This window comes from Bombina bombina, chromosome 5, assembly GCF_027579735.1.
Source record: "Bombina bombina isolate aBomBom1 chromosome 5, aBomBom1.pri, whole genome shotgun sequence".
NCBI classification, from domain to species: Eukaryota; Metazoa; Chordata; class Amphibia; order Anura; family Bombinatoridae; genus Bombina; species Bombina bombina.
In genome coordinates, this window is record NC_069503.1 from 747215972 (window position 1) to 747227214 (window position 11243).

The 11243-nt window shown below is 41.7% G+C and overlaps 1 protein-coding gene across 1 annotated transcript in view; it reads right to left on the reverse strand.

Annotated features, from left to right (window-relative positions):
• Positions 1-3734: 3734 nt before the first annotated feature.
• The window catches only part of TDP2 (tyrosyl-DNA phosphodiesterase 2), a 194408-nt gene continuing 186899 nt past the window's right edge, over positions 3735-11243 (reverse strand). Inside the window, exon 7 of the mRNA XM_053714804.1 lies at positions 3735-4093. Within this exon, the coding sequence (XP_053570779.1) occupies positions 3812-4093 (282 nt within the window). The 3' untranslated portion in view covers positions 3735-3811. The remainder of the gene's footprint in view (positions 4094-11243) is intronic.

The window sequence follows — 11243 nt, forward strand, 5'->3', positions numbered from 1 at the left end:
TATAACCACAAAATAACGAAGCCAGAACCGCATCTCCCAGAGTCAGCCCACACAGAAAATTTAAAGTGAAAACAGCACACTGTTAAATAAGTACAATAAAGGGAATTCCAGGAACACCATTCTTTCTTATAGTGCATACAGATTACCCCTTCCCAGTTAGGGAATGTCAGCCTGTTCTGATGCATCAAGTCTCCCCATAAAACAAAAGACTAAACCATACCTCAATGCTGCTTGTAGCATGACACCGTTCTCCACACTGAAGAGTTTTCTTTACATTACCTTCAGCTGCTCTGTGGGAACCAGTATGGATCTTAGATAACGTTTGCTAAGATCATCAACATCAGGGTAGAAAAATAAAATGTCTCCACTCCTCTTAGGGATTAAGTGACTGATGATTTCTCTCTGAGAAAAATAGTACTCACTGGCACCATTTTAAAATAAAAAACTTCTTCATTGAAGAATCTAAATTAAAACCTCACTTTACCTCTTCCTATCACTAACACGGGCAAAGAGAATGACTGGAGTGGGAGGGAAGGGAGGAGCTATATATACAGCTCTGCTGTGGTGCTCTTTGCCACTTCCTGCTAATCAGGAGGCGATATCCCATAAGTAAGGATTAAATCCATGGACTCGTCATATCTTGTAAAAGAAGTCACCTACAGTGTCCCTCAAGCCTTCTATCTAGGGGATCCATAAAGGACATGCTGTCCTCAAGTGGAATTGTAGTGCGCTTGGCCAATGTTTATACAACCCATCAACCTTAGGGACACTGTTCCAGATCTCTGTGTGGGCTGCAGGAACAGGAAAAGATCTCTTAAAGGCTGCTGAAGCAGTAAAATGATCTCTTGGCTTTTCCCATTCTTTAGAGATCATTTCTGCAATAATCCAATGCGCTACTAGTTTTTGGACCTGGTCCTCTTCAGTCGGCTTGGCCTCCAGGACCTTCCTTCAGCAAAAGCCGATCCGATTTCAATCTATAGTGCCCTCCTCAGAGTCATCTTCCGACTAAACATCAGAAGGGTCTGAGGAAGAAATTTCTCCTTCCGAACTTAAGGATCTTCTTCAGAAGGTTGCCCAAAACTATCAGTCACAGCCTCTGCCATCACACCAGGGCTTCTAATTTACTCCTATTCTCTTTTCTTCATTCTCTTGGTATCTTTATTTAAAAAGCAAGAAAGTAAGTTTAGATGCCGGCCCATTTTTGGTCAACAACCTGGGTTGTTCTTGCGGATTGGTGGATAAATTCACCCACCAATAAACAAGTGCTGTTCAGTGGTCTGAACCAAAAAATTGGCTGGCTCCTTAGCTTAGATGCCTTCTTTTTCAAATAAAGATAAATTAAGAAAAATTGATAATACAAGTAAATTAGAAAGTTGCTTAAAAATTGCATGCTCTATCCGAATCATGAAATACATTTTTTTGGTTCAGTGTCCCTTTAACAGGCACCTCTCTCTGCCTACCTCCATGAGACAAGGCAAATAACTACTGAAGGGTAAGGGAAGTGGGATATTTATAGCATTGTTTGGGTGTCTTTGCCTCCTGCTGGAGGCCAGGAATAGTATTTCCCATAGTTTATGAATGTTCTGGTGGACTCTGACCCGACTTGGGACCCACCGCCAATAGAAGGAAAATAAACTTTTGATTGTAGAGCACCTCTGTTATTGGCCTCTGAGGAGAGAGGTTGAAGATTTCAAACTGGAGAGGGAGAGAAAGTGTGAGGGACTAAAGCTCCGTCAGGGTTCTTGATCTCACCCTGATAGGCTGGAAGCAAACAGGCAGAGATGGGTGGAGCAGGGCAGCCATGCAGAGTATTGGAGCTGCGCAGTCTCATACTACTATCTTGCTGAAATAGAGCACTGGGAATGGCAGTTATGCAGAGTACTAGTGAAGATCAACAATGAGCACTGCTTGACCTATTGTAGCTAGGGTGGAGCAGGAGCGTGTGGGTCAATTCCTGCATATGTGTGTTTGTGTCTATCCCTGCATATGTATGTGTGTGCGCCTCTGTCTCCTCATCTCCGTGTGTTGCCATGTGTATCCCTGCTTTTGTATATCACTCCCTGTGTGTGCACATTGCTACCTACTTGTGTATGTATGTATACTACTACTACTACTTGTGTATACTATGTGTCCAGCCTCTGCCCGCAGCCTTTTGTACTGTGTCCTAGCATCTTAAATTGTGTTTAAAAGGCTATCCCCCAATAAGAAACGTCTATTTTTAGGAGAGAAATCTAATTATGTATAAATGTAAAAATATATACAAATATGATCATATTACAAATAAACCTAAAAAATGCAAGCAGCGTGGAGAAGTCGCTAGAGCACAACCCATTAGCTTGAAATTATATATATATATATATATATATATATATATATATATATATATATATATATATATATATACACACACACACACACAACGAAACACCCAGCAGTCACCAGCTAGCTCACAGCTAAGATAAAATCACAACTGGAAAGGTTAGTTACCGCATCTGGCCAAATGGGAAAAGCTCAGGCACCACGTCAAGGTTCTTTCCACTGTCCCTAACACAGCCACACCATGCGAGCTCACAAAGCCAAACAAATTGAGAACAAATAAGGGGTGCACAGGTGGATGTAATCACCCAGAGAAATACAAAACATGGAAGGGAACTGCACTCCAAGACCGGACCAGGTACACATCCAGTGACTCAGCAACATCCCAGCCCTGGGTGCTAAATAGCACTCCAAAAAAGCTGTGATGTCACCAGAGCCACAGGCAGTTAACCACAGTCCGGAATGGGTGCAAGAAACCAGGGGGATTACAAACAAAAAGTAATACAACACATAGAAACACCCAGCACTCACCAGGACCTTGACGTGGTGCCTGAGCTTTTCCCATTTGGCCAGATGCGGTAACTAACCTTTCCAGTTGTGATTTTATCTTAGCTGTGAGCTAGCTGGTGACTGCTGGGTGTTTCTATGTGTTGTATTACTTTTTGTTTGTAATCCCCCTTGTTTCTTGCACCCATTCCGGACTGGGGTTAACTGCCTGTGGCCCTGGTGACATCACAGCTTTTTTGGAGTGCTATTTAGCACCCAGGGCTGGGATGTTGCAGAGTCACTGGATGTGTACCTGGTCCGGTCTTGAGTGCAGTTCACGGAAAGTGCAGTTCCCTTCCGTGTGTGTGTGTGTGTGTGTGTGTGTGTGTGTGTATGTATATATATACACACACATATATATATACACACACATATATACATATATATATATATATATATATATATACACACACACACACATATACATATATATATATATATATATATATATATACACACACACATATATATATATATATATACATACATACATACACACATATACATATATATATACATATATATATATATACATATATATATATATATACATACACACACAGCTAATAGATTTCTAGGAGTGTCCACACAAATTCATGTCAGACAACATTTCAAGCATAAAGCTGACAGAGCACAAAAGATTCCGCTCAATCATGTGCTGAGAAAATGAGAAGGGTTTTTTGTACCACAGTCTCCATGTGAAGAGCTTGGCTTCTTTTCATCTATCTTCAAGAATTTATTCTCATTATTACATTCTTTTATAAAAAGGAGCACATGCCTGCTAAGCACCACAAGGTTAATTTACACTTCTAGCCTTTAATAACCATATCATTTTTTAATTCCTTATTCAAATAATAAAAATAAAACCAAAGTATTAATAAAAAAATGTTTAATTAAAATATGTAATTTTACATTTATTAAAATACCCACCCCTAACATTCTGGTTGATTTACAAGATCACATCAAAATCACACAACAGGCCCCAGTGATCACTTGGAAACCTCCCACAGTCCAATTTTTCTAAACCAATGAGGTCCAGAGACTGAGGAATCACCTGTCCCCCATCAACAGCAGCTCGATACAGTATCCGATCAAAGCGCAATCTGCAGGTGTAGCGGGCCCCAAGATTGTTGTTGACTTTTGTATCCCATGTGTAACGACAGTGCTCTGGTTTTCCCAAAAACTCCCAAACGTCAAGTATATTACTTGGTAGGCCACCTAATTTTGTAACCTGCAAAGACAAAAACCTACCATTTTATATCCACGGGGTGATAACATGCAGAAAAACAAATACATATATGATATTGCAAGGAAAACCTTGACTATACATAGCTGTTTACTTTATTGGGGGGAGAGGAAAGGTAGGGAATAGTGGCACAAAGTGAGGGGAAGATGTGGGTGAAGATAGGTCTAAGAATTTGCAAAAGTGAACTAATTAAAAAAAAAGTTTAGACAAGGATTTTTGCAGTATCATTGCCAAAATTATGCAAACTCATTAGGTTGAAGTTTACAAGACTGAGTGTTGGATTTGGGGGTCTGAAGGAGAGTTAGGCCTAAAAATGGATGCCCATGCAGTGGTGGGCCTGGTCAGTAAATGCAACTGTAGCAATGTCAACAGCTATAGAGATAATTGTATAGTTAGAACACTGCTGGAGGGAAGATAACTAGATTAATGATGGTAACCTAAGGACCTATTACACCTTGGACAAGTATCTTTTTACTGGGTGTGGTTATTTATAAAATGATAGTGGAGTGATTTAAAAAAAAAAAAAAATTCTATATCTATCTCTCTCTATATATCCATCTATCAAAGTTAATTTTAAAACTGGTGACACCCCTACAGAAAGGGGTTTAACATTTCAAGTGCTGTTCATGAGCAGCACAGCACTGCTGGTTAAAGAGTGGAAAATGCCAGTCACTTAATCAGTCTTACCACTTTGTACCTTGTATCTAAGCCTCTTCTGACAGCCCCCTTATCACATGGCTATTTATGTATTTATTTATTATTATCTATTGCCTTGAATTTTAGCCAATTAGTGCAGTGTCAGCCAAAACTCCACAGGAGAGAACACAATGTATCTATATGGGTCACATGAATTAGTCTCTTGTTGTGAAAAGTTGTGGGTGCTAGACATTTTAATGTCCCATCCACACTCAAACATTTTTCAACACACAACTTTAACCCTTTTGTTGCTATGTCTTTTTCATACCCTTGTGCTAAACAAATTTTGAGCTTTTTGCTGCTTACATTTAAAAATAAACACTTTTGTAAGTCACACACATTATATACTGCCCCCATAATGGCCCAGCAGATTCGGACTATATTATCGTGTGTATATTTTATTGCACATAAAAAACATAATTTATGCTTACCTGATAAATGTATTTCTCTTGTGGTGTATCCAGTCCACGGATCATCCATTACTTGTGGGATATTCTCCTTCCCAACAGGAAGCTGCAAGAGGACCACCCACAGCAGAGCTGTCTATATAGCTCCTCCTCTCCCTGCCACCTCCAGTCATTCGACCGAAGACAAGCAAGAGAAAGGGGAAACCATAGGGTGCAGTGGTGACTGAAGTTTAAAAATAAAATATACCTGCCTTAAAATGACAGGGCGGGCCGTGGACTGGATACACCACAAGAGAAATAAATTTATCAGGTAAGCATAAATTATGTTTTCTCTTGTAAGGTGTATCCAGTCCACGGATCATCCATTACTTGTGGGATACCAATACCAAAGCAATAGGACATGGATGAAGGGAGGGACAAGGCAGGAACTTAAACGGAAGGTACCATTGCCTGCAAAACCTCTCCCAAAAATAGCCTCCGAAGAAGCAAAAGTATCAAATTTATAGAACTTTGAAAAAGTATGAAGCGAAGACCAAGTCGCCGCCTTACAAATCTGTTCAACAGAAGCCTCATTCTTAAAAGCCCATGTGGAAGCTACCGCTCTAGTAGAATGAGCTGTAATCCTTTCAGGAGGCTGCTGGCCAGCAGTCTCATATGCTAAGCGTAATTTACTCCTTAGCCAAAACGAAAGAGAAGTTGCCGAAGCCTTTTGGCCTCTCCTCTGTCCAGAGTAGACAACAAACAATGCAGATGTTTGACGAAAATCTTTAGTAGCTTGTAAATAAAACTTTAAAGAACGAACCACGTCAAGATTGTGAAATAAACGTTCCTTCTTTGAAGAAGGATTAGGACACAGTGACGGAACAACAATCTCCTGATTGATATTCTTATTAGATACCACCTTAGGTAAAAACCCAGGTTTGGTACGCAAAACTACCTTATCTGCATGGAAGATCAGATAAGGGGAATCACACTGTAAGACAGATAACTCAGAAACTCTACGAGCCGAGGAGATAGCTACCAAAAACAGAACTTTCCAAGATAAAAGCTTGATATCTATGGAATGCAAGGGTTCAAACGGAACCCCTTGAAGAACTTAAAGAACTAAATTTAAACTCCATGGCGGAGCAACAGGTTTAAACACAGGCTTGATTCTAACTAAAGCCTGACAAAATGCCTGAACGTCTGGAACATCCGCCAGACGCTTGTGCAAAAGAATAGACAAAGCAGAAATCTGTCCCTTTAAGGAACTCGCCGACAAACCCTTCTCCAATCCATCTTGGAGAAAAGACAATATCCTAGGAATCCTGACCTTACTCCATGAGTAACCCTTGGATTCACACCAATGAAGATATTTACACCATATCTTATGATAGATTTTCCTGGTGACAGGCTTTCGTGCCTGAATTAAGGTATCAATGACTGACTCTGAGAAGCCACGTTTTGATAAAATCAAGCGTTCAATCTCCAGGCAGTCAGTCGCAGAGAAATTAGATTTGGATGGTTGAAAGGACCCTGAAGTAGAAGGTCCTGTCTTAGAGGCAGAGTCCATGGTGGAAAGGATGACATGTCCACCAGATCTGCATACCAAGTCCTGCGGGGCCACGCAGGTGCTATCAAAATCACTGATGCTCTCTCCTGCTTGATTTTGGCAATCAGACGAGGGAGCAGAGGAAACGGTGGAAACACATAAGCCAGGTTGAAGGACCAAGGCGCTGCTAGAGCATCTATCAGCGCTGCCTTGGGATACCTGGACCTAGACCCGTAACAAGGAAGCTTGGCGTTCTGGCGAGACGCCATGAGATCCAGTTCTGGTTTGCCCCAACGTTGAATCAACTGTGCAAACACCTCCGGATGGAGCTCCCACTCCCCCGGATGAAAGGTCTGTCGACTTAGAAAATCCGCCTCCCAGTTCTCTACTCCTGGGATATGGATAGCTGATAGGTGGCAAGAGTGAATCTCTGCCCAACGAATTATCTTTGAAACCTCCAACATCGCTAGGGAACTCCTTGTTCCCCCTTGATGGTTGATGTAAGCTACAGTCGTGAAGTTGTCCGACTGAAATCTGATGAACCTCATTGTCGCTAGCTGAGGCCAATCCTGAAGAGCATTGAATATCGCTCTTAGTTCCAGAATGTTTATCGTGAGGAGAACCTCCTCCTGAGTCCACGATTCCTGAGCCTTCAGGGAGTTCCAGACTGCCCCCCAACCCAGAAGGCTGGCATCTGTAGTTACTATTGTCCTATCTGGCCTGCGAAAGGTCATACCTTTGGACAGATGGACCCGAGATAGCCACCAGAGAAGAGAATCCCTGGTCTCTTGATCCAGATTTAGTAGAGGGGACAAATCTGTGTAATCCCCATTCCACTGACTGAGCATGCAGAGTTGCAGCGGTCTGAGATGTAGGCGGGCAAACAGAACTATGTCCATTGCTGCTACCATTAAGCCGATTACTTCCATACACTGAGCCACCGAAGGGCGAGAAGTAGAAAAAAGAACATGGCAAGAATTTAGAAGTTTTGATAACCTGGCCTCTGTCAGGTAAATCCTCATTTCTACAGAATCTATCAGAGTTCCCAGAAAGGAAACTCTTGTGAGAGGGGATAGAGAACTCTTCTTTTCATTCACTTTCCACCCATGCGACCGCAGGAATGCCAGAACGATGTCTGTATGAGACTTGGCAATTTGGAAATTTGACGCCTGTATCAGAATGTCGTCTAAGTAAGGGGCTACTGCTATGCCCCGCGGCCTTAGGACCGCCAGAAGTGACCCCAGAACCTTCGTAAAGATTCTTGGAGCTGTAGCTAACCCAAAGGGAAGAGCCACAAACTGGTAATGCCTGTCTAGGAAGGCAAACCTGAGAAACAGATGATGATCTTTGTGTATCGGAATGTGAAGATAAGCATCCTTTCAGTCCACAGTAGTCCTGAATTGACCCTCCTGGATCATAGGTAGGATGGTTCGAATAGTCTCCATCTTGAATGATGGGACCCTGAGAAATTTGTTTAGGATCTTGAGATCTAATATTGGTCTGAAGGTTCCCTCTTTTTTGGGAACCACAAATAGATTTGAATAGAAACCTTGACTCTGTTCCTCTTTTGGAACTGGGTGGATCACGCCCATAACTTGGAGGTCTTGAACACAATGTAAGAATGCCTCTCTCTTTATCTGGTTTGCAGATAACTGTGAAAGGTGAAACCTCCCTTTTGGAGGGGAAGCTCTGAAGTCCAGAAGATATCCCTGGGACACCATTTCCAACGCCCAGGGATCCTGGACATCTCTTGCCCAAACCTGGGCAAAGAGAGAAAGTCTGCCCCTTACTAGATCCGTTACCGGATCGGGGGCCAATCCTTCATGCTGTCTTAGAGGCAGCAGCAGGTTTCTTGGCCTGCTTACCTTTATTCTAAGTCTGGTTAGGTCTCCAGACCGACTTGGACTGGGCAAAATTTCCCTCTTGCTTTGTATTAGAGGAAGTTGATGCCGCACTCTTCTTAAAGTTTTGAAAGGCACGAAAATTAGTTTGTTTGGTCCTTAACTTGTTAGACCTATCCTGAGGAAGGGCATGACCTTTTCCTCCAGTAATATCAGAAATGATCTCCTTCAATCCAGGCCCGAATAGGGTCTGCCCCTTGAAGGGAAAATTAAGAAGCTTAGACTTTGAAGTAACGTCAGCTGACCAAGATTTAAGCCATAGTGCCCTACGCGCCTGAATAGCAAAACTAGAATTCTTAGCCGTTAGTTTAGTTAAATGAACAATGGCATCAGAAACAAATGAATTGGCTAGCTTAAGTGCTCTAAGCTTGTCAAGTATATCATCCAATGGGGTCTCTACCTGTAAGGCCTCTTCCAGAGACTCAAACCAGAAGGCCGCAGCAGCAGTGACCGGGGCAATGCATGCAAGAGGCTGTAGAATAAAACCTTGTTGAATAAACATTTTCTTAAGGTAACCCTCTAACTTTTTATCCATTGGATCTAAGAAAGCACAACTGTCCTCGACAGGGATAGTTGTACGCTTAGCTAGAGTAGAAACTGCTCCCTCCACCTTAGGGACCATTTGCCATAAGTCCCGTGTGGCAGAATCTATGGGAAACATTTTCTTAAAGACAGGAGGGGGAGAGAACGGAATACCTGGTCTATCCCATTCCTTAGTAATAATCTCTAAAAACCTTTTAGGTATTAGAAAAACATCAGTGTAAACAGGCACTGCATAGTATTTATCCAATCTGCACATTTTCTCTGGCACTATAATGGTGTCACAGTCATTCAGAGTAGCTAAAACCTCCCTGAGCAACATGCAGAGGTGTTCAAGCTTAAATTTAAATGTTGACATATCAGAATCAGGTTGAAGCATCTTCCCTGAGTCAGAAAAATCACCCACAGAAAGAAGCTCTCCTTCCTCAGCTTCTGCATATTGTGAGGGGGTATCAGACATAGCTACTAAAGCGTCAGAGTGCTCTGTAATACTTCTAACTCCAGAGCTGTCTCGCTTTCCTCGTAACCCAGGTAGTCTGGATAATACCGCTGAAAGGGTATTATCCATGACTGCCGCCATGTCTTGTAAAGTAAACGCCATGGGTGCGCTAGATGTACTTGGCGCCTCTTGAGCGGGAGTCCCTTGAGCGGGAGTTAAAGGTTCTGACACGTGAGGCGAGTTAGTCGGCATAACTTCCCCCTTGTCAGTTTCCTCTGGTGATAAATCTTTTAAAGACAGAATATGGTCTTTATAACTTATAGTGAAATCAGTACATTTGGTACACATTCTAAGAGGGGTTTCCACCATGGCTTCTAAACATAATGAACAAGGAGTTTCCTCTATGTCAGACATGTTTAAACAGACTAGCAAAAAGACCAGCAAGCTTGGAAAACACTTTAACGAAAGTAAACAAGCAAAAAATAAAAACGGTACTGTGCCTTTAAGAAAAATAAAAAAGGTCAGAATTTGAAAAACAGTGATAAAAAGCAGTAAATCAAACAAAATTTTTACAGTGTGTATAATAGGCTAACAGAGCATTGCACCCACTTGCAAATGGATGATTAACCCCTTAGTTTAAAAAACGGATCAAAAAAACGAAATAAAAGTTTTTTAACAGTCACAACAAACTGCCACAGCTCTGCTGTGGCACTACCTTCCCATACAATCGACTTTGGAAAGCACAAAAACCCTTCAGAGAGGTCCTAAGCATTCAGGGGACTCCTTCAGGGAAACTGGATGCCTCAGACTGCAAAATCTAATGCGCATTTAGGCGCGAAATTAGGCCCCTCCCACTTATGTATTCACAGTGAGAGGCCAAACAAAACTATCCCTAGGCAAAAATTAGCCAGCCATGTGGAAAAAACTAAGCCCCAATAAAGTTTTATCACCAATATGCATATAAAAAACGTTTAAGCACTTCCAGCAAACTTTTTATATGTCAGAAATGTGAAAAATAATCAGAGTATTACCTCTAACAGCAAGCATGATACTAGTTGTTGTTAAATCACTGTAATCAGGCTTACCTCAGATAAATCCGGTATTAACAGCATTTTCTAGCATTTTACATTTCTCTAGAAAAATTTAAACTGCACATACCTCATAGCAGGAAACCCTGCATGCCATTCCCCAGCTGAAGTTACCTCTCTCTTCAGTTATGTGTGAGAACGGCAATGGATCTTAGTTACAACCTGCTAAGATCATTAAAGACACAGGCAGACTCTTCTTCTACTTTCTGCCTGAGGCTAAAAATAGTACAACTCCGGTACCATTTGAAAATAACAAACTTTTGAATGAAGATAAGCTAAATAAAAACACCACATCTCTAGCTACTTCCTTTCTTGTCGAGAGCTGCAAGAGAATGACTGGGGGTGGCAGGGAGAGGAGGAGCTATATAGACCGCTCTGCTGTGGGTGGTCCTCTTGCAGCTTCCTGTTGGGAAGGAGAAGATCCCACAAGTAATGGATGATCCGTGGACTGGATACATCTTACAAGAGAAAAAGGCTGTAAACAAATATATATAGTATATACACATATATAAATAAACACATATATAGATACA